The 25443-nt window shown below is 29.7% G+C and overlaps 2 protein-coding genes across 2 annotated transcripts; one reads left to right on the top strand and one right to left on the bottom strand.

Annotated features, from left to right (window-relative positions):
- Positions 1-1921: 1921 nt before the first annotated feature.
- On the bottom strand, positions 1922-4158 carry LOC113848020 (probable receptor-like protein kinase At1g11050). The gene has a single exon (XM_027477371.1). The coding sequence runs from the start codon at positions 4128-4130 to the stop codon at positions 2307-2309; it is 1824 nt and encodes a 607-aa protein (XP_027333172.1). The 5' UTR covers positions 4131-4158; the 3' UTR covers positions 1922-2306.
- A 17506-nt stretch (positions 4159-21664) lies between these two features.
- Positions 21665-22894, top strand: LOC113874293 (transcription repressor MYB5). Its single transcript, XM_027512526.1, has 2 exons — positions 21665-22011; positions 22192-22894. The coding sequence occupies exons 1-2, from the start codon at positions 21665-21667 to the stop codon at positions 22892-22894; spliced, it is 1050 nt and encodes a 349-aa protein (XP_027368327.1).
- Positions 22895-25443: the final 2549 nt, after the last annotated feature.

The raw sequence follows: 25443 nt of genomic DNA, 5'->3' as shown, positions 1-25443 counted from the left end.
AGCATATGAGTATATTATATGGATTCATCGTTAACACACAGTATAATTAATATGGATTTAAATTCGGTATTTGTTTGTGTAGTTTTGTTCAGAATCATACTCTAACTTTGCTTCTTCTTTTTTCTTTTAAGATTTAAATTTGTATTTTAAGTTTATTTAATTTGAATTGTATGTAATTTTGACTTTTTAATAGTTTTTAAACATTGTTTTTAAAATTAAGCAAGGTCTTGCTTAAAAATTTAAAATTATTAATTTTTACTTATTATATTTTACTTCAAATCATTACAAATTGAATTAATTAAATTATTTTTTAATTTTATATGCTCAAAATTTGCCAACCAAAATGTTGAATTTTCCTTGAAATTTAAAAGTTTTTATTTTTATTTCATCAAATCTTAACATCATGTTGTATAAAATTCTTTTAATTCTAACAATCAAAGGTGAATGAATGAATGGAGATAAGGAAACAAAGTTGAATGCTATGAAAACGTGATGCGTGCAAGCTCTTATGTGGAAGAAAGAGGAAGAAGCTAGAAACCACTGATGTAGAAGAGCAAATAACTAATGAGTAATGATGGGAAAGACAACATTGATCAAGTGAAAATGACAATGAAGCAAGGATTGACCCAAAATAGGTAGAGGAAAAACTTCATCATAAACATCAAAATTATCATTAATTAGGAAATAAAGATCATTATGGATGAGAAGGAATACCTTAATATGATCATTGTAGAGACTCAAAAAAGAAACTTCATTGCGTGAAAAACTTAACATTGTGTGAAAATTGAACGTAAATTTAACTTTTAGCTCTATTATTTTTATCATAAACTTTATTAATAAATCAAGTTTCTGAAATTATACTTTCACATGAATTAAGTTTCTTAATTAACAAGATAATTATTAACATTATTTAAAATTTAATTTCTTATTCTTTAATTGGTAAGATTTGTAATCTGCAATATACCGTAATCATTCAATACTACGAATGAATGGACTTCTATTTTGTACAACTCACTTTAAAAAGTAGAACATTCAGATTTTTTAAAGTTTTCTATTAATATACACTTGGAACAATCTCACCTATTTTTTACAGAAATTTTTTGGCCATTTTTAAAGTTTTAATTTAATTTTTTGTTTTTCAAATTCACAATATGACTCCGCCCCCATCTTCTGGCATTTTGCTGACATAAATTTTCACGAAGTTTATACCCCTTTGCAAATGTTCACAATCCTCTTAAAGGTCTTATCCTATCTCGACAAATACTTCACTATAATTTTTCTATCATTAAAATAAAATATTAAAAATAATCACCTGATAAGATTAAACATATAAATTAAGTCAAAACTTCTCTTTAACACATCTCTCAAAATCAAATTATTAAACATATAAATTAAGTCAAAGATAGCAGATTTTGAAACTAGTATGAACTTAATTTAAAATTAAAAAGAAATAAATTTTGACAATGAAAATTCAGTTCAATAATATTACATAGAGATATAAAATTATCATATTATAATACTTAAAAATTAATTTTTAATTATTTTTATTGGTTTATATAATTTAATTAAAAATTTTGTTAAGCTCAGCTCTTAACTTAGTTTTAGAGTTAATTAATTAATAATAATAAAATTTTATTAAAAAATATTTATTATATTTTTATAACTTTAATACAATAACTGTATATTTTTTTATAAAAATTTTCTATCCATAAATATTTAATCTCAGCTCTTAAAATTGAGATTAAAAAAATCTTTTAATTAAATGTACAGTACAGAAGAGCATGACTGGGGCTTACAATTTTCAACTCACGTCAAACGAAGTGTTTTCTAAAACAAAGTTAATGATTAAGAATCCGATTCGTAGCTGGACATAATTGAAAATTTTGGTCGACCATAAGAAAACAAGTGCAAGTGGCCCGAAAGTATGAACAGTTTACCAATGTATTCAAATTGTCCAAGAGAGGAAAATAAATGCGTAAAAATAAAAGAAAGAAAGAAAGAAATGAAACTCTAGTAGCTGACAGTAAACTTAATTGAATTCACTGACATGTTCAACGCACTAAAGCATGTTCGGATTTTCTTGGACACTATACATATGCAACAAATCAAACTATATATCTCAAATATTTCTTCTATAATCGTATGTGGTCGAATTACAATGTATACAAAGTGAAAAAGAATTCAAGATATATACGGCACGACAATGAAGGTTAATTTGAAGCTATGTGGTGGCCGTGAATTTCTGACTCTAAACTGATTCTGATCCAAAGACTATCATTACAAAGAAAGTAGTTCAGAGCTTCAATCTATATTGTGCTCATACTTGTTGAATAAGATGAAATATATGGAGTTGATCTTCCACTTCTTTGAAAACCATACAACAGTGAAGATTGGAAGGACTCATGACCCAGTGGTACTGGCCTATCAGGTAAACTGGGGATGTCAATGTCACCCTCTAACATCTTAAGGGCCTCTGCAATTGTAGGCCTCAATGCCACCATTGCATGAGCACAAAGTATCCCAACAAGAACAAACCTTTCCATGATTTTTTCTGGCCCTTCTTTTCTTATTGACCCATCAAAAATTTCCTCCACTTTCCCTGATTTTGCAAGCATCCATGCCCAATCCGTGATTAAAACCACAGATGAATTCAATGTATCAAGCACTTTTCTCCCACTCATGATTTCAAGAATCACAATGCCAAAACTGTACACATCGCTTTTCTCTGTTAGTTGCCCATATAGAGCATATTCTGGTGCCAAATAACCATATGTGCCAGCAACCCTTGTTGTGAGATGAGACTGGCCTTCATTACCTTGCTTGGCCAAGCCAAAATCTGCCACTTTGGCTTTCATTTTAGAATCCAAAAGTATATTGGTAGCCTTTATGTCACGGTGATAAATTGGGGGTTTAATTTCATAATGCAAATAAGCAAGCCCTTTAGCCACATCAAGTATTATATTCTTTCTTTGTGGCCATGTTAACCTATTAGCCCCAGCAATTGACAATTGATAACTTAGGCTACCATTAGGCATGAAATCATAAACCAAAAACCTCCTCTTACCTTTCAAATTATCACTTGCAACACAACAACCCCGAAGAGCAAGCAGATTCCTATGCTTTATTTTGCTTATGATCTCCACTTCATAGCAGAACTCTTCATCCCCTTTAGTTTCCAAGTCAAAAATCTCCTTCACTGCCACTACAGTGCCATCTGAAAGAGTCCCTTTGTACACAACCCCATCACCACCTTGACCAACCATATTCTTCTGTGAAAATTTATTAGTGGCACGTTCAAGCTCAGATATGTGAAACCACTTAGCGCCAGTGTTAGGCAAAACACTGTCCCTAACACTGTTCTCAATTGACCTATGATAAATATTTTCCTTCCTTCTCATATCCCACTTCCTATACACAACTATCAATACAATAGCAAGCAGAACACCAATAACAGCACCCAATAAAGCAAAAACAAGTTTAAGCACATGTTTTCTATTTGATGACCCTTTTGCGGACAGTGGCATGCCAAGTATGCAACTAGCAGTGCCTAAATCTGTTGGACCAAACTCATTAACAACAGCTGTAGCATACAAAACAGTGAAGTAAAAACACTTTGTGGCATTTGGATCAATACCATTCAACTGTGAAGTCACTTTCAAGCCAGCATCAGAACAAATACTGCAGAGAGTTTGATCCCCAAGTCCACCCTTGCAAGAAGTGTCTAATGGGCTAATCAACCCCACTTTTTGCTTCCAATCTTGGATAGTTCTAATACCTGCACACGTTGAAGAGTTAGTAACAAACTGTGACGGGTTAGGGAAGCAAGAAGAGACCAAAGATGGTTGAATTGACAAGGATGTGAGTTTGAGCTTGAAATCAGATAAGCAAGTTGTGGAAGTGTTTTCATCAGGAAGTTGAAACAAAGAGGTTTCTTTGAGGTGTTGGGCTAATCCTATGCCAAATACACTGAGAAGAGCTTGGCAACAGTGTTCCTTATCAATTGGGTCTCTACAGCTGGAGGTGTCCCATGGAAAGTTATCAACGTAGCTGAGATCCATGGGGCATGATGCAGATGCAGCAATGGTGAAGAGGGACATGAGAAGGGGAAGGAGAATCACTTGCTCATCCATTTTTGGATTTGAGAGAGTCACAAACCCAAACCCTGGGCTTTGAAACCAACTATGGACCATTATATCAGCCGTTTTCAGAGACCAAAGTTTTACTAGTCAACTTCGGCTTGCTATGGTCATTAAGCACGTTTTGTATATAATATATAGCAATATAAAATTTCTTTTTTTTTATCTATTAGCCATTTGTGCTGGTCATCTAACAAACGAGGTTTGGCTTTTTATGGTCATCTTGGTCAAATTGTTACCACCATATTACTATTTCTTGAACAGCTATTTCTTTATTGGACAAGGACATTTGCATTTCTCTATCATTCTCTCTACTCTCTTCACTCTGAAGTCTAAATGTTTACACGCAAACTGTAATTCCACGCCTTTTATATATCATGGAATTTAACAGAGACACAAAATGTATGAAAAAGGTGATCTAAGATGCATAATGTAATTAGAAACGGCGGAAAGAAAAGTGTATGGTAAATATAATATTTGAAGTATAAAAATGTTTAAGATTGTCAAAGTAACGCTACTAGTCCAACATTTTGCTTTGGAAGGCCGAATATTACTAGTTACTTGTGGAGTTTAATTTTGAAATGTTGTTGGTGTGAGAATTTTTATATTAGTAATTGATTAAAAATTATTACTGATGAATTTTTAAGATAATTGTTATAAAATTTAATAATTTCAAATGATATAACAATTTATGATCGTATGATAATAAATAAATAAATAAAATTTATTTATTAAATGAAATTTCAATTTAAATATATTCACAAAAAATAATTCAATTGTATTAGTTTATTTATTTTTTGAATTTTTAAATACTTTTTATTTTTATCTAGTAACATTTATTATTTTTTTTAGGAGTCTTTCATAAAAAAAAATCATCAAATGACTCAATAATATTTATTCATAGGATATTGATTAAAAAATTAAAAGTAATTTTTATTAAAAACAAAAACATATATTTATCTCCATAATTTTTAATAATTTTTAATATAAATTTCAAAATCTTTATGGATTAATAATTTTTTAGTTAGTATTTTTAAGACGCTAATTAACAATATTTTTAATTTAATATCTTTAAATATCACAATTTTTACATGTTGTTAGTTTTTTTATATAATTAATATATCTAAAAATAGTATATCTTCCTTATAATGACCTTTTATATAATTAATATATCTATAAATTTGTATTTTTAATCATGAGTTTAATGTAATTCAACATATTGATATTATTAAATGTTATAATTTTTAACATTATTATTTATTAATTTTTTATTATATAAAGTTTTGCACAAATTTTAAAAAAAATATTTTTATAATTAGAACTAAAAAATACTACAATTTTATTTTATAAAAAACAAACAGAGAGTATTTTATTATAAGTTATTTAAAAATATGAAAAAAAATAAAGTAAATGAAAAATGAATTTTCAGAAGTAAAAGAATCCAAAAAAACTTATTTATACACTTAAACTACCCCCTATATCAATATCTACAAATAAAAAATATTACAATAATTAAATATAATCAAAGCAATGTATCTTTTCTAGATTCGTTTATAATATGATAAGAAAATATTATTGGACTATACCACACGTAAAATACTATAACAGCGAACGTTTATAATATCAAATAAATACCTATTAAATATTTTTAATGTTTTTTCATATTATATTATTATTTTTAATTATTTCATCACTCAAATGGGAAGGGAGTTTATAAACAAATTTTTAAGAATAAAATAATTTTTATGTAAATTTAAATATATAAAGAAAAAATCAATAAATAATAAAATTTTATAAATTATTATAATATTTAATATTGGAAGAAAATTTAGTTATAATATTTATATGCTTTTACTAGTGTTCTCTAATTAAATTTCAGGTTATAATTTAGAAATATGAAACAGAATTAAATATAAATTGTTATTAAATAAAATTTTAATTAATAAATAATAATTTTAGAATATAATATTATTTCTATTTAATGTTAATATATTATTATATAATTTTTAATAAAAATTATTAATCAACGATTGACTGTGTTTGATTTTTGGTCGATAAACATGGAATCAGTTTTATTAGAGATAATGCACGGGTACGGCTTAACTTTCATGAAAATCGAGATACATTAAATGGTAATAATATGAGAATATTTATTATTATTATCATTCTAATTTTAAAATTTTTATATAAAACATTTCTACTATTGACACAATTATAAAAATAAATATTTTTAATAAAAATTATTTTAAAAATGTAATAACAGAGATACGAGTAAAGCAATAAATTTACTCTAATAATATAAAAATAAATAAATTTAAATTTTACTAATAAGAATAAGTAATTAATATTAAAAATTATTTATAATATAAAAATATAATTTTTATAATAAAAGTGATAATTTCTTAAATTTAATTTTAAAGACAGAGGATAATAAAAATGATAATATAATTTTATATTCGGAGGAATCAACTTTATTGTAACATTTTTTTGCCAGCAATGAATTATAGTACTTTGTCTTGTTTGGTCAAGAGCAAGAGCATGGAGCACATGATGAGGAATGGGAACAGACAAATAAGTGAAATAAATAATGTACAAGAGAGAGGTAGGTTAATATCGTGTCGGAATAATTTTAAATCTTCATAATTTTATATTTATAATTTTTTTATATTTTTATTTTTATTTTTTATATAAAATAAATAATTTATTCCTCAAAATTAATACCAGACAGTCATATATTATATGTTAATATTGTATTTTAAATATTTAAATGAATTAAATTATTTTTAAATTATTTAAGTTTGATTTATCAAATGTTTAGTTAAATTTTATTTATTTAATTAAATAAATAAATTTAAATTTAGACTCAATTATTCAAATCAGACAAAATTAAATTTTATAAGTTCAATATCAATAAATATAAATAATTTGCCTATATATGTATATTTAGATGATTATAGTTTTATTTAAATAAATTTTATTTTATTTATTATTTAATGTTTAACATAAAAATATTTATGAATATTAAATTAATACAAAAATTTAAAAATTATAAGATAAACAAATAAATTAAGAAGTTAAACTTGAACTTCAAACTTTTTAATTAAATCAATTTAAAATTTAAAATCTTTCTTATTTAAATAAATGAGTTAAATTTAAAAATTCATTTTATAATTTAAGTTTTAGCTTCAGATATTCAGCTTAAATCATTTCATTTACATCTCTAAATATATTTTAAACTATTTATAATATTAAATAATTGAATTAATAACTTATATATTAAATAATTAAAGATATCTACTTATATGACAATGAATAAATATTTCATTAATATAAAATTTAAATTAACTAAAAATATGAAAATAATTTAATAATAATATATCTAAAATATATGTATATTTTTTATAATTAAGACAAAAAAATTATATATTTTTTTATGAAAATACTAAAACAAATATTAAATAAAAATATAATATACTTTTACATTTTAAAATTTATATATGTATACATATAGGATAATTAATTTTAATATGAGATTAAAGTTGCAAAATATCTTAATATGGAATTTTTTGCAAAATTACAGAGATTTATCTTCTGAAAAACGATTTTTGTCTACTCTAAGTTGAAGTTGTTGTGAATAGTATTTGAATCAATTGCATAGCCTTAAAAAATCGTTAATGACAATTTTTATTGGCCTTTTTCATTTTCCGAAACTCTGTTACTTTGCAAGGACATGTCTTGTCACTAAAAACTTATCATCACCTGAAGCATCACTTTCATGTGCAGATAGCAGGGGAATTAGGAGGGTAAAAAGGGAGAACAAGACTAAGGAAGAAGGAGACCAAAAAGGTAGGAAAGAAAAAAATTATAAATTTTTTTAGAAAGTTTGATAAATTTTATGAAATTTTTTTACATTAGAAATCTATCAATATGGTTTGTGATAAAACTATGGATTCACACAAATATAATTTAGAATGCGTACGTTCTTAAAATGTAAGTATATATTAATTTATTTTTAATTAATGCAAGTTATTTTTATTAATTATAATTTTTTATTTTATTTTCATTGATAGTAAATTGTAGTTATTCAATAATTTAATATTAGAAAATGCATAGTATAAAATAATAATTTTATAAAATAGTGAAAGATAATATGTAGTTTAAGTTTTTAATGTCATAAGATATTAAAAAAATATAATAAATTTATTAAATATTAGAATTTTCATATTAGGAAATGTATGGTATGACAATAATAATTTTGGACAAAGTTAACATAATAAATAATAAGTATAGCACTTTTTTATTTTGTTAATTACTTTTATTAAAAATAAATATAATTAAAAAAATTAATAATAAAAAAATTTAATATAATTACTTTTGTTGCTAAAAGATCTAAAGTTAAGGAAAAGTCTAGATCATATTTCTAAGAAAAATGTTGAGAGATTGACAAAGACATATTCTACCTTCATTAAATTTTGATGATTTGAAAATATGTGTGAGTTGCGTTAGAAAAAATTTTACTAGGACAAAAATGAAAGGAGCAAAAAAGAATACAAACTTTTTAGATATCGTTCATACTAACATTAGTGGCCTTTGATTCCTACAATTTGTAATAAAAAATATCTCATTGCATTTATTCATGATTTTTTCCATATCTTTATTTGATTAAAGAGAAGTCTTAAGCACTTGAAATTAAAATTTTTAAAAGTAAAGTAAAAAAACAATTAAGAAAAATGATCAAGATTATAAGATTTGATGAGTGTGGGGAGTGTTTTGATAAATGTGGTGTTATAAGGCAACATTTGGGACCATTTGCTTTATTTTGTAGGATTGTGGAATAGTTCATGAACAAAATGGTATGACTAAAAGGCATAGTAGGACACTCAAAGTTATGATAAGAAGTATGATGAGTGAAAGTAACTTACTCAAATTTTTGTGGATAAAGCCTTAAAATAAGTCATTTACATTCTTAATAAGTTCCTAGTAAATATGTTCCTAAAATACCTTGTGAGCTTTGAATAGGGAAAAAAAATCAAGCTTGAATCATCTTCAAGTCTATGGGTGTGATAAATGTCTTATATACTTGATCCTAAAATGTAATTCATGAATGATAATTGCGACTTTTGAGTACATTTTATTCATATTTTAGGAAAAAGGATCAAGAAGTGAGAGCTTAAAGAATATTGAGAATTGAAGTAAGAAACAAACCAGAGATATACACAGGCAAGTACACGCCCGTGTACATGAGCGTGTATCTCACTGGTTGCATCAATCAAGCACATAATCAGAGCCAAAGATATACACGGGCAAGTACACGTCCGTGTATATGAGCATGTATCTTACTGGTCACGTCAATTGAAGTACATCATCAAAACCAGAGATGTACACGGTCAAGGTACATGGCCATGTATATGAGCGTATACTTTTCAGAAAAGCTTTAAAGGGAATTTTTAGAGACCAGAGATGTACACGGTCAAAGTACATGGTCGTGTACATGGGGCGTGTACTTTTAACTTACATCAGAATTAAACTTCTGCGACAAGATGAGCCCTAGGACCACTCATATAAAAGAAAACTTGGCACAAAAATCTAAGGGGACACTGTTTTTGGGAAAGAAAGAGTTAGTGATGCTGGGAGGATGCAATCAAGATCTTTAATTTCTTTCTTTTGTAATTGTAGTTTCAACATGTTTAGGTTTTAATTTTCCTTTGAGTATCTAGGCGTAATGAATCTTATTTAACCAAACCTTCTGTAATTCTTCTTAATATTATTTTATGTTCTCTTTTCTTGGGTTTAATTGAGTAATATTAATTATCTCATATCTTATTTTCTTATTTGATTTTGAGTAAAAATCCTGCATAAAATTACCATTGCTCAATTAAAAGGATTTGAATGTATTTCTAGAGATAGAAAGATATGAATTTTCTGTATTAGGAATAACCCTAATTATGGAATTAATAATGAACTTAATGCAACCTAGGGAAACTAATTAAGGAAGAGATTCTGATTAATCAACCGAAGATTAGAAACCATTATCAATATATTTTAAAGTTATAGTATATACTAATCATTCTGCATTACGTTATTTGCTAACCAAAATGGATGCAAAGCCTAGACTAATGAGGTGAGTCTTGTTGCTGCAGGAATTCGACTTGGAAATCAAGTATAAAAAGGGTTCAAAAAATTTGGCTGCTGATAATTTGTCAAGGCTGAAAATCCCAGCATGGAGGAACTAGATGAGATGAGCATTAATGACAAATTTCCAGAAGAACACTTGTACAATATGGTAACTGCTTCTGATTTTTATTCACCATGGTTTGCATATTTCGCTAACTATTTGGTTGCTAAGGTTTTACCACAAGAGTTTTCAAATCAACAAATGAAGAAATTCTTTTCTGATTTGAAATACTACTTTTGGGAGGACCCATATCTATTTTGAATTTGTGCAGACCAAGTTATTAGAAGGTGTGTGTCACACTTTGAAGAATGGAAAATTTTAAGACAATATCACATTGGCCCTGCTAGAGGTCATCATTCTGGAAGTATGACAGCTAGAGAGATACTAGAATTTGGATTTTACTGGCCTTATATTTTTAAGGATGATTACAGGTATGTCGAGTTATGTGATAATTGCCAAAGATCAGGTAAGATCTTTCAAAGAAATGAAATGCCTCTGAATCACATCTTAACTTGTGAAATTTTTTATGTTCGGGGATAGATTTTATGGGACCCTTTTCTAGTTCAAAAGAGAATAAATACATTTTAGTGGCTATTGATTATCTGTCCAAATAGGTAGAGGCACAAGCTTTACCTACTAATGATGCAAGAGTAGTCACTGGGTTCCTTAAAAAGCTATTTTCACGATTTGGCACATCAAGAGCTATAATTAATGATAAGGGTACACATTTTTGCAATACACAACTTGAAAAAGTTCTGAATAAATATGGAGTCACCCATAGAATTGCTACCCCATAACAAGTAGCCAAGTTGAAGTAGCTAATAGGGAGTTGAAAAGAGTGTTAGAAAAAATAGTAGAGAAAAATAGGAAGGATTAGGCTAATAAGTTAGATGACGCCTTATGAGCTATCAGGACAACTTTTAAAACTCCCATAGGCACTACACCATATAGGCTTGTGTTTGGTAAAGCCTATCATTTCCCAGTTGAATTAGAACATATGGCATTTTGGGCAATCAAATATCTGAATATGGATCTTGATCATGCAGGTAACAAGAGGATGATGCGATTGAATAAATTGGAAGAGTGGCGCATGGAAGCCTATGAAAACTCTAAGACCTACAAGGAAAGAATGAATGTTTATCATGATAAAAAAATCAAGGGAGGTAAACTATTTCAAAAAGGTGATTTAGTTATGTTGTACAACTCTCGCCTCAAATTATTCCCAGGTAAACTCAAATCCCGTTGGTCTGTACCGTTCATTATGCACGAGGTATTTCTTTATGGTATAATTGAATTAACTCATCCAGAAAAAGAAAACTTTAAAGTAAATGGACATAGGCTAAAACTGTACTAAGGGAGTCAACTTCAAACTTTTGCAAATGAGGAGTTTAAACTCCTTCATGTTGAATTACATTGAATAGTTTAGGTTAGGTAGGTTTAGTTTATTTTAATTTAGTTATTTATTTGCTCAATTATAAAAAAAAAATGGCAGTGAGATACACGTTCATCTACACGGTCATGTATATGGTCGTGTATTTGTGTTTCATGCTATTTTTGTTAAGTAGTAATGTACACGGTCAGATACACGGCCGTGTACTTTTATTTTACTTAGACGTAGTATAGGCAGAGATGTACACGCTCAGTTACACGCCCATGTACTTTTCTTTCCTTTTGATGTTGTTGGGGCAATGATGTACACGGCCATGTACCCAACCGTGTACATGCACAGGGGAGTCCTCTGTTTTAAAATTGTTGGGCAGTGATTTACACGGCCAGATACACAGCCGTGTAGATTGTGCTACGAACATAACGATCCATCTACCATGTTTCTCTTTCCCGCGCTGTATCCCTCTGTTCGTCTGCACAATAACCCTTAAAACCTCATTCCCCTTTCCTATTTCTTTGTACAGTAATCTGGTTCTGTACCCCATTCATTCTTTCTCTCCCACTTGTCCTCACTCTCACACTTTTGAACCACACTCTCCTTCCTCTCCAGTCCCTGTTTTCTGCAACTTCCATGGTTGATGGGTCTTCATCAAGAGCGCCCAAAAGGGGCAAAGAGCCAATAAGGAAGCGTCCCCACTCCCAGAATGAAGTCCCTCCACAACCTCCCTTATCCCAGTTGCTCACCTTCAATGCCCCTGTTCATCGCACCAGGTATGAAAAAGTGAAAAACCAGGTTTGGGGCCAGAGCAAATTTATTGATTGGGACGTTCTACATCACTATAATTTATTTAAGGAAGTGAGGGAATTGGTAGGAGTGGGGCATTGGAAAATTTTGTTTTCTATTATTGAGCCAACATATAGAGAGCTTACATTAGAATTTCTCACTACTTTAGTTGTTGAGAAGAAATTTTCTAGTTGAGATTCTAAAAGCTCTATACAGTTTCGGATGATGCAAAACATGTATCAGATGAGTTATTCTGACTTTTCTGTCCGAATGGGACTTTATACCTCTGATTTTGTACTTATTGACGAGTACTGACAACTAGCTCACATCCCTTTTTGGGTTGTTTTAATAAAGATTTGTGGAAGAGGATTACTATTGTCGATAAGGATTGGAATCCTACTCAGTCCAAGGCCTCCACATTAAAGAAACCAGCTTGGAGGTATGTGCATACTCTGTTAGCCCACACTCTAACCGAGAGAGGTCACAATTTTGGGGTTGTGGGTACAAAGGACCTAGAATTCTTGCGCAGCATGATTGATAAAATCCCCATTCACCTTAGTATCTACCTGGCAAAATTTATGTTCTCTCAAGCCAATGATGATCGGGTGGGCTGTATTTGTGCGGGTCCATATGTCACTCGTTTCGCTAAGGGATTAGGAATTCTGAGCGATGTTTCTGGTTTCACATTGGTTAATCACATGGCCCTTATCTTGCACAACACAATGAAGGCCGCACTTTGAACCAGCCCTTGCCAGCACCCACATTGATGCCCATGATGACCCCTTTGAGGAGCTCCCTTCTCCCCCACCTAGGGTAGATAGTCCTCCTGCACCTACTGAGGATCCTAACATCATTCGTCATCAGTTGCAACAGATCATCGCATCCCAGCGATCTTTGAGAAGTAGCCATAGAGACTGCATTCATCGTTTGGCTAGGCTGTAATCCATAGTCAAAGCCAACTTTGTTGCTCTGTTCAGTCATTTTGGTATATCAACACCGACAGTCCTCCATTCTACCCCATCTCCTTCTGACCACTTTCTCAGTACGAATGATAAAGATTCAAATGATGCTAGTGCAGCAGTTTGGTCTACAAATATGATAGTCTTAGTTGTTGGATTTATTTTACCTATGTTATTTTCAGAATTTAAATTACTCTTGTTTCTTTATTGCCTTTGTTTCTTTATTGCATTATTTTGATTATTCGTTTCCTTTTTTCATTTTGAACTGAGTTGAATTTTCCTATAAATTCATTTTGATCAGGTTTCTTCTTCAATTGAATATTAGATTAGTTGTGACTCTCACCACTCTTTGCTTATTTCTACTGCTTTTCAGGAAAGTTTCAGTTTGCACTTTAATTCTTATATTTGATTGAGGATAATGCAAATCTTACAATATGGGATGGATACTTATAAATGTCTAAACTGAACTTTTGTTTTGTTCTCGAGCAAATATTGAGTCAGTTTTTCTTTTGCATCAGAGATGATATTCCTGGATAGTTACGTAAATAAAATGTTTTATTGGGAAAAAAAATCATATGCAGTTATTTTGGTTATTTAAATTGTTTTAATTGTTTCTCAATTGAAGTATTAGAAGACTTTTCTGATTTGAGGATCTTGAATCTATACTGAATGTTTAAGAATATATGCAATTAATAGAATAATTAATATCTGGAAAAAAAAATTGGGCTCTACTCAAAAATAAAAGAGCATGCCATAGAAGCATATCTAGTTGAATGTAGATTGCAGGCAATGTCCGGATACCACATCCTAGAACCCCGAAATTGTTTGAGGTACCGATGTGGAAAGCTAGGGATGGAATGTCCATTAATACCTTGTGCTAATTGGGATGGAGCATAAGATGCACCCTATTGGTCGATCATGGCTCAAAGTGAAGAAAATTAAATAAAACCTTGTGGAAGAATTCAAAATCTTGAGTGTGATTTTTAAGAATTAATGGTATAAAGGTGCTTATTCAGTTTTGTCTAAAGAGAGTAAAAGAAGGCACAATTTGATGTTTATGAATTATTGTTCCTCTAAAAATTTAAAAAGAGAAAAAATAAAATAAAAAATAATAATAACAAAAATTTAGGAATTTAATTCTTTGTTATCAGAGGTAAATTTGACCCATTTCTTTTCTTGGGGACAAGCAATCATTTAAGTTCGGGGGAATTTGATAAATGTTTTCTATACTTGATCCTAAAATATAATTCATGAATGATAATTGCGACTTTTGAGTACATTTTATTCATATTTCAAAAAAAAAAAGATCAAGAAGTGAGAGCTTAAAGAATATTGGGAATTGAAGTAAGAAACGAACAAGAGATATACATAGGCAAGTACACGCCCGTGTATATGAGCATGTATCTTACTGGTTGCACCAATCAAGCACATAATCAGAGCCAAAGATATACACGGGCAAGTACATGCCCGTGTATATGAGCATGTATCTTACTGATCGCGTCAATTGAACTATGTCATCAAAACCAGAGATGTACACGGTCAAGGTACATAGTCGTGTACATGAGCATGTATCTTACTAATCGCGTCAATTAAAGTATGTCATCAAAACCAGAGATGTATACGGTCAAGGTACATAGTCGTGTACATGAGCGTGTACTTTTCAGAAAAGCTTTCAAGGGCATATTTTAGAGACCAGAGATGTATACAGTCAAAGTACATGGTCATGTACATGGGGCGTGTACTTTTAACTTATGCCAGAATTAAACTTCTGCGATAAGATGAGCCTTGGGACCACTCATATAAAAGAAAACTTGGCACAAAAACCTAAGGGGACACCATTTTTGGGAAATAAAGAGTTAGTGACACTAAGAGGATGCAATCACGATCTTTAATTTCTTTCTTTTGTAATTGTAGTTTCGACATGTTTAGGTTTTAATTTTCCTTTAAGTATCTAGGCGTAATGAATCCTATTTAACCAAACCTTCTGTAATTCTTCTTAATGCTATTTCATGTTCTCTTCTCTTGAGTTTAATTGAGTAGTATTAATTGTCTCATATCTTATTTTCTTGTTTGCTTCTGAGTAAAAATCCTGCATGAAATTACCATTGCTCAATTAAAAGGACTTGAATGTATTTCTAGAGATAGAAAGACATGATTTTTTTGTATTAGGAATAACCCTAATTATGAAATTCATAATGAACTTAATACTACCTAGGAGAACTAATTAAGAAAGAGATTCTGATTAATCAACCGAAAGTTAGGAACCATTATCCTTGATAAAGGTATTAGTTTATTTCAGGAATTCCTGTAGCAACAAGGGACTAGAACTAAGTAGTTGAAGGAGAATTCTAATTATTTGGACATTTAGGAGAATCTAGATACTCACTTATTTATCTTGAATACACTTAGTCATACTTTTCTAGGTTTTATTATCATAGAAATCTGTTTCTTTTAAATTGTTATTTTCTTAGTTCAGTAAATTTATCAACATAATTTCTTACCAATATTCATTAATAATTGGATAATCAAGGAAGCAATTCTTAGTATTAGTCCCTGTGGATACAACACTTGGTACTCCAATTTTCGCAATATTACTCTAACAATGAGTGCACTTGTCCAGTAATTGATTTTTACACATCAAGGTGCCCAACTAGTAGAATTTATAATCCCTTGCAAAAAATGATAAACTTCAAGACGAGCCATTGCTTTTTCATTTGATATATGAATCGTGCTAAAGAATACAAGTTATTTATTCTCGTAAGGAGAACAAAATAGTAAAACTCATAAATGCCAAATTTTTAGAGCTTAATGTAGTAAATCATGTTATATCATTCCAAGAGAATGATGTCTTATCATCTAAGATTGTTGTCTTGCCACTACATGTTCTTGCTATTGTCATTCTAACAGTTGTTCCCAATAAGACTAGGGTTCAGAATGTTCCACTTGATAATAGAAGTATAATTAAAGACATATTTGCCCCTCAAGTTGATCATATGTGTGATCTTTCTATTGTGGTGAATATTTCACACCTATTTAGTCAATTGAATAGAGTCGTTTGAAAAGGTCTACTAGAGAAATATGATTTACTATTTGGTGATGACTTTATACTCTATCTTAATAATGATGCATATGACATTGGAGATATTGTTGATTCGAAGAGGCATCAAAAAGTTGTATCTTGTCTATAATTTGAAACGTTGAAGCATGCGATGAATGAAGAAATGTAGTTCATATTAGTAAATGGTACATGAGAGCTGATTGAGTTGCCTTATAATTGAAAGACAATTGGTTGTAAATGAGTCTTTAAGAAAAAGGACTCAAATGGTAAAATTGAGAGATTTAAAGTATAACTAGAGATGAAAGGTTTCTTACAAAGCAAGGAATTGGCTTTCAAGAGGCATTTTCAGCTGTGTTGACCAAGGATTCTTTTAGGATCATCATGACATTGGTACCTCAAGGTATTGAGCAAATTTATCTTTCTTGTAATCTATGTGGATGATATATTATTAGTTTCTAATGATTTTAACATATTGCATGAGACAAAACATATGTTGACTAGATCTTTTGAGAAGAATCTTAGTGAAGCTTCTTTTGTGCTAGGAATTGAGATTTAGAGAGATAAATCACATTATATACTTGGATCATCTCAAAAAGCTTATCTTAACAGGGTCTAAGAGAGATTCAATATGTAAAACTATAAACTTAGAGATGTTCCAATTGTTAAAAGCAATAGGTTCAATAAGGATCAATGTCCTAAGAATGAGATTGAGTGAGCACAAATGAATGATAGACCTTTTGTGAGTGTATTGCAAAGGCTCATGTATGCATTAGACCTGATATAGCTTTTATAGTCAATGTTCTAGGTAGATACCAGTCAAATCATGGGAATGATCACTGGATAGTTGCTAAGAAAGTAATAAGGTATCTACAGGAGATCAAAGAGTATATGCTTGTGTATAAGATGGTTAACAACCTTGAGATTATGAGATACACAATTTCAGATCTTAACGAGTGCCCTGATGATATTAAATTGACTTCAGGATATATTTTTATGACAGTTAAAGGTGGGATATCCTATAAGAGTAAGAAAAAAACTCTCATTGTCTCTTCTATTATGCAAGCAGAGTTTATTGTAACACCCAAATTTTTGCCACTTTATGAATGTTTATTAGATTATAATAATCTCAATAAAAAGTGCATAAATACTTGTGGATTAAAATAACCTTAGCAAAATTAACCAAAACAGGACTAATTAATGAAAAATCAGGTACTATAAGTAAAACTAAATATTTTAAAAAAATTATTAATGATTTTAAACCATTAAAAATGGAATTATAAGAATTATATGAGGTATAGGAAGGACCAAATATAGAAAATAAATATAATTGCAAAATTGGCTAAAATGACTAAAATACTCCTAGAAGAACCTAAAATGGTTGTCTATTTCAGAGAAGCAAATGAATAAAATAAAATCTGAAATATTTATGATAGTTATAACATATGGAAAGCTATCTAGAAGTGACAAATCAGTGCCCAAAAAGTGAGAATAAAAATTCTAAAAATTCCTCCAAAAAAGCCTAAAAATCATGTGAAATGTGTAAGAAAATGGTTAGAAACTTTGGCAACAAGTCATGCAATCCATTAGAGTTCATGTGCATCTAATCATGCTTAAGAGATAAGCTTAATACAAGCTAATTATGATCTAATCCTAGCTAGACAAGTATGTTTCATGAGAACCAATTAAGTCAAGTCAATGCTATAAGAATTAGGAATTTTGCTAATGATTGAATTAGTCCTAATTTAATGGTGCCATGTAACTATGGCAATACTCAATCCAAATGGGACTAGGATAACTTCAAAAAGTAACTAAAATAGTTAGAAATCAAATAGGAGAGTTGTGATGCAATTGGATAAGAATCAAAGTACAAAAATCATGATGGAAGATAATTTTTTACTTTTGCAAAGTAACACATGTGTAAACTTATGAGAGAAGTCTAAAATGGACCAAAATAAAACTCATACACTTGTGAGAGAGAGAGCATCCATGGGAGAGGGCCAAGGAAGAGCAAAGCCAAAAAGAAATCCTATATAAAGCCATGCATGCAAAGTGAAATAGCTTTTTCACATAACCTCTCATGCAAAGAGGAGAATCCTTCTTGAGTTATACTTCTTTTAGTCTATAAACACTCTAAGTATACCCAAAACACATCACTTGAACCCCACCAAGTTGAATCATACATCACCTTACCATAAAAGTCCTAAACAAAGCATCCAACCCCATCAAAAACATAAGTTATCCAACAAAATTCACAAAGCAACCAACCTTCTTGATTACCTTGGTCACATGGAAAGGAGGAGATCAAGGGAGGAAGGAGATCACTTCCAGGAAGAAGAGAAAGAGCAAAAGGAGGAGAGAAAGAGTACTCTAGAAAGATCAAGCTAGAATCAATCCAAAAACTAAGAGAGTATTGTTCATAATTAAGAGAGATACTATGCCTAAATGATTTTTTAGTCAAAGGGGAACCTTAACCCTTTTTGGTATGATAAATTTGTATAAATTAGTAGATCTATGAATATAATTTTGATTGAAATAAGTAACTACATGAAATTCAACATGAACTTCAAAGAGTGATATATTGGTTGATAACTTTGTTTGCTATGTGTTATTTTCATGAGATCATTGTGTATTTATGTAAATCTATGTTTTAATACTTGATTTTATCTTGTCTAAGGTGGATTTATGATCCTCTCTTTGATTGAAATCATTTTTGGATTTAAAAGGTATTCTAAGCTATTTTGAAATTTTAATAAGGAACTTCTAAAAAGAAATGGACTAAAAATAAAAATGACCATGAGAAGGACTTTTGGAACCTTGGATAATTTGGACCCTTGGACTATATGAAAAACATGATGAGGATAAAATTCTAAAAATAAATTTGAAAGATTGAATTTAAAAATGGTAAAATACTATAGACTTAGACCAAAAATTTTCCTTAAAAGTGCAAGACACTTGACCATGTGTGCAGTAGGACTAAAAGGATGATTTGAACCTTGTGGAGACATGAACTAAGAATCATAATATCATGGGAGACATGTTGGACAAAATAAAATTTACCAAATTTGAAGAAAAAGACCCTTTTGCAAATAATGTAAAGTTTAATGACTAAACTATAATATTGAAAAATTGTATATTGCACTTTATTGTAAACAAACATCATGCTTGATGCACTATTCTTCTTCTACTCACTCTAAAAAGTTGACCGAACTATCTATTCCCATTTCTCTCACGAAGACAGGACTCCTAAGTATCTGCCATGAAGAGGGGTCGCAATTTTCTTATTCCTTTCTTTTTTTGCCTTCCTTTTTCTTTTCACTGCAGACGAAGTTGATGCTCCCACATAGTAGTTAAAGCAAGTAAATGATATAAAATTTGAGTTAGTGATGGACTGGGTAAAGAAGGGTGAATGTAATGATGGTGCGAAGCAGAGAAAAAGAGTTAATATCTCAGAGATCTTAATCAAATAAAAAGACCTATTAAACTTGCTCATTATTTTAATCAAGACTCGCCCAATCTAGTAAATATCTTGAATAAAAGCGAAAGTTAATATACAGGATTGGTGTACTTTGATTTAGAGTTATTTTTATCCAAAACTGACCAGTGCACACCTCTAAGTAGAGCTAATCTTTTTTATAATTTGTCACATATATATTTTAAAATTAAAATTAATTAAAAATAATATTTGAATTACATTACCTTCTGTTACAATATTTTTATTTTTTATTAACATATTTCTTAATTTTGTTCTAAATTTTGGAGATTAAAATTATTGCTTAATTTTCTTTTATTAGTTTATTTAAAATTTTATATTTTTCATCAATATCTAATTTTTTTATTATTTCCAATTTGATGTTTGTTTTTAAAAATCTTATATTGATTATGATTCTTAACATATATTGATTATTGATATTTAATTTTAATTTTTTATACTATACAATAAAAATATTATTTTAAAATAAATTATATTTTAAATTATTGATTTTTATTAAATCATTATTTTGATGCATATTATTTCTAATTATAAAGCTTAATAATTTTTAAAAATTTTATTTAAAATAATTTTATTATATCTGATTATTTATAAAATGTAAAATTTTATTATTAAATTATATATTTATTGTAAAATAAAATATCAGTGAATTACAAGACTACTTAAACTAGTTAGTTATAAATTTAACATAGAGAAACTGAATCTTATACAGGCAACTTAATTTCGAATACTATTTAAATACAAATTATTAGTTTTAGGGAGAAAAAAGAGTATATTTACTCTTGATTAAATGTTGTTATAATATTTTATTACAAATTGTGTCAATAAAAGGGATAGGATCTTTTCCATGCTAAGAATATTCTGAGGAAAGTAATAGGCCTTGCTGAGTATATTATATTTGAATTTTGAACACTGACGATCCATTAATTCTATTAATTAATGAATTATGCTATGATTCATTTTGTATTTTTAAAATTGAATTCTTCGTTAAGAAACTTCATGTTTCAATTGGTTAGTTCATATATATATCTTCGACTATGATCTCCAGTCATAGAATTAGTCATGGAGTTAATTCCATGTACGATAACTTAACAGTAATTTCCTTGCAAAAACACAAGACTATTTGTTAATTAATTTTTTTACATATTTTTATATTTCATTTTTACTTTGGTCAAATATTAAAGATAAAAGTGAAAATAACACGAAAAATTAAAACTCTTCTGATAACGTAGAGTGATATCTGAACGTGCACGAGTAACACATTTTTTTAAATTGAAATTCAATAATTAAGTAAATCATAAAACATCATAATTGCAGAAAAATGAAATTATGGCCAACTTATTATTGCGTTATTTGTTTTTTAATTCAATTTTTTCTCAAAAAAATAAAAAAGAAAAGCAAAGCGAAGCGTAATTATTAAAGGAAACACCGAAACAGTAAAAGACAAAAAAAGTTGGGTTGGCATGGCGGTGAGATAACCAGACGTGGATCTCACTGCGGACCCATCGCGCGTGTTGAATTCATTTAAGTTTGTATTGTAAAGAAACAAAAGAGAAAGAGAGAGAGAGAGAGAGAAACATATGCAGTGTCATAAAGCTAGACCCTGTGCACCCACAGCATATATAACCATTCTTAGTTTGGTCGATCATTTTAAGGATTGAGAACTAACGACGAAGATGAGAAACCCAACAGCAACAGCAACAGAAACAAACAAGAACAAGAAGAGTAATGACAGTGGTGGTAGTAACAGCAATAACAATGGCACTGTTACTCCATGTTGCAGCAAGGTTGGGTTGAAGAGAGGGCCATGGACACCAGAAGAAGATGAGGTGTTAGCGAATTACATAAAGAAAGAAGGAGAAGGGCGTTGGAGAACACTCCCCAAAAGAGCTGGACTTCACCGATGTGGTAAGAGTTGTCGCCTCCGTTGGATGAACTATCTTCGCCCTTCCGTCAAACGGGGCCACATCGCTCCAGATGAGGAAGATCTCATCCTTCGTCTTCATCGCCTTCTTGGAAATAGGTATGTAGGTGTGTCTTTGTGGTTTAGAGTTTATTTTTTTTAAAAATGATTACGGCTTATTAGGGTTTGTAATTAATTTAATTAAATATGACATTTTTTTGCTAGGGTTTACTTGTTGATCATGTCAATTTATGCTTTATATTTTTTTTTATAATTATTTATATGTGTTTAATGTAACAGGTGGTCTTTGATTGCTGGGAGAATTCCTGGGCGAACGGATAATGAGATAAAGAATTATTGGAACACCCATCTAAGCAAGAAGCTTATTAGCCAAGGGATTGATCCCAGAACCCATAAGCCTTTGAACCCACCTTCCGTTCCTTCTTCTTCTATTTCTACTGTTCCATCTTCTAAATCTGTTCCTATAATTATTGGGAATCATCAGAACCCTTCTACTCGTCAGGATCTTATTATTAATGTAAACCAAGAAATTGATCTTTTGGGTCAATATCAACAACTTCAAGGAGCTGGGAATATAGTAAATAATGATAATGCATATGGTGATGACAATATTAATCCAGCAACTACTGGCACCGACGATGTTTCTGCAATGGGTTTCATTAACAATGAGGAATGCGAGGATGATATCAATGTGAATTATTGTTCTGACGATGTCTTTTCTTCCTTCCTCAACTCTTTGATCAACGAGGATGCTTTTGCATCTCAGCAGCACCACATGCAATCAGAACCACCCAATGGGCATGGCATTCCACTGCCTAATTCTGATGATCGTATTCAGGATCCTTTGATTTCAATCACCACTTCATCTGCAACACAAGCATATGATGATGGACTTGGTGTTCTGTGGGAATCGCCACTCATGCCTGCTACTTTCAGTCAAAATGACCCCAACACCAAGAGGGTTCTTGATCAACCTGAATAGCTAGTGACGTTTTCTCCATAGTTTCTAGAGCATGCATGTTGATTTCACTTAATGGTTAACTACTACTTCAAATTCATAGCGTCCAAGCGTTCAAAAGTACTGTGATTTTTCGTATGTGTAGTTTGTGTCGTTGTCATGCATGCTTCCTTTATATGTTGTTGTTGCTTTGTGCTTTAAGTCGTGGACTTGTTGAATATGAGGTGTTCATATAATGCATGTTTGCCCTCTAGCTTGTTGCTCTTCCTGTATACAAAACAAATCAGCTTTATAAAGGTATGACGATTTGAGTTTTAAATTATATTGTTTTACTTTAATGGATTTATGTAAGCTGAAGTGGAATCAAGATGTTTTAATAATATATGTATCTTCTACATACACTTAAACTTCCCTCTCCAACATTTAAAAGATAATTTTCTTGATGTTCAATTTTGATATTATTAGTGTGAAAAAGTTTTGCATCAAATAAGATATCAAACTCAATATATAGTGTAATATAGTACATTATGAAAATTATCTAATGTATGATGTACCTTTTAGGGTGTATGAAAAGCAAACGCTTTTCATGAAGATATAGAATCTAAAAATAAAAGCTGGAGAATATGTAAAACTGTACATCATTCATTCAAACATAGTGAATTTATTTGATAATCACATCTATAATATAGGCTTTGTGTTGAAGGGAGAAAAGATTTTATTAACAAAGATGACTATTATACTTCGTCACACATTTTATACAAATGTGAGATCTACTATTTATACTAAAGCTATAAAAAGCTTGAGCTTTTAACTATAATGACTACAGTATAGCTTAAATTATAGAATTCTTTGAATTAAATACAAAGTGCATGCATGCATCCACACAACTCCTCCATCTCAAGATGTAAATGGTAACAATTTAGCTAGACCGAAAATATTAATTTACCTTCAAATTCACATAAATTTGGTAGCACACATGCAATGGTGTTTAGTTTTTAGTCTTTCTTGAAGGACACATAAGCACTCTAGGATGCGAACGTTGATATCTCTCTGTAGTTTCTTGAAGTTTGCATTCCCTTATATTGCCATCATGAAGGAGTCAGATCAGTGGGTACAGCTGCACAAAGTTAAAGAAGCACAAATCATTCCTTACATTGTGAGACGTAAGTAAAAAGAAGGATTTAGATTAATAATGGCGCGAGTAAATTGATGCTACATTTAATAAAAAGATTATTAAGCCTTTATTTATAAATCATTATATAAAGCTTAAATCATATCAGCTTATTTGGGATAAGCTTTAAAAGATTATAAATTATTTTTATAAGTTCAAATAAATTTCATATTAGTTCTTCTAAATTTCTTACGTACTCTTGGAAACACAAGAAGCGAATTGGCTTTGAGAAAGACAATTGTAGATGTTTTAGTGAAAACTTAAATATTTAAGAAGCATGACATCGACAACATCGAGTATACTCTTTTCTTATGGCTAGTATTCTAAATTGTCTCGACAGAATTGTTATTTCTTATATATTTTATGTATAGCACAAAGTTTTTGGTAGAAGTGAGGATATTGAGGCTCAGTAAAGGAAAGTGGAATCACTGTGAATGGAAGTAGACAAGGGGTTCAGTTTTCATACTATAAAAACGAAATATATGATATGTACTATCGATTTAGTTGTAAATTAGCTTTCATTAATATATCTTTTATCTAACAAAAATTAAAATATATATTAAAATAGGCATTAGAAATATATATCAACAGTATGATATATCATACAACAAACAATTTATTAATATAAAAACAATATATAATATTAGTACAACAAATATTAATAGAATGCATCATACCACTAGTATAAAATTTAAAACATCTATATTAATAATTTATTTTCTATTGCATAAGGATAAGTATTCTATCATTTTAACATTTTTTAAGAATTAAAATGAAATCTCTTTTTTCCTGTAGTTTCATGAGCATATTTATAGGTAACATTGAAAAAATAGTGTTAATAAAATTTTGGAAAACCAAAAACTGGTTTGATGTATATAATATATAAAGAGGAGGATCACCTATTTGGTATTATTCATGCATGTCACTGCTTTTACGAATTTCATTCGGTTGAAGATGCCTGTCCCCACCGCACATATTTTTTGTATGTTGTAGTGACAACCATTTAAGCATAATGGGAGGTATCGATCAATCTTTGAGTTATGACGTGAAGTAATAACTGTTGTCCCACCAATAGTAATAATGGAAGGAATTTTTCTATATTTCTACTTAATTACTATCTAACTTTTATGTATATCTGTTATCATACAGTGTTATAGAGCTTAGTTAAGTCTTTTGTTTATTAATAAATGACTCACATTTACTTCATATCTTATACCTACATAAGTAAATCCACATAGAATTAAGTACGAAAAGAGTGATGAGAGAGAGAGAGAGAGAAGATACATGAGCAACCGAAAGTGACAAATCTACCAAGAAAATGGACAAAATGGCCATCTTAAAGGCTATATCAAGTCCATCTTGTATGAATATACTGCTTTTTATTTCACAAATTTTTCAAGAC

This window comes from Abrus precatorius, unplaced genomic scaffold (genome assembly GCF_003935025.1).
Source record: "Abrus precatorius isolate BTA unplaced genomic scaffold, Abrus_2018 Scaffold8, whole genome shotgun sequence".
Taxonomy (NCBI): Eukaryota; Viridiplantae; Streptophyta; class Magnoliopsida; order Fabales; family Fabaceae; genus Abrus; species Abrus precatorius.
This window is presented reverse-complemented; position numbering and strand designations above follow the sequence as displayed.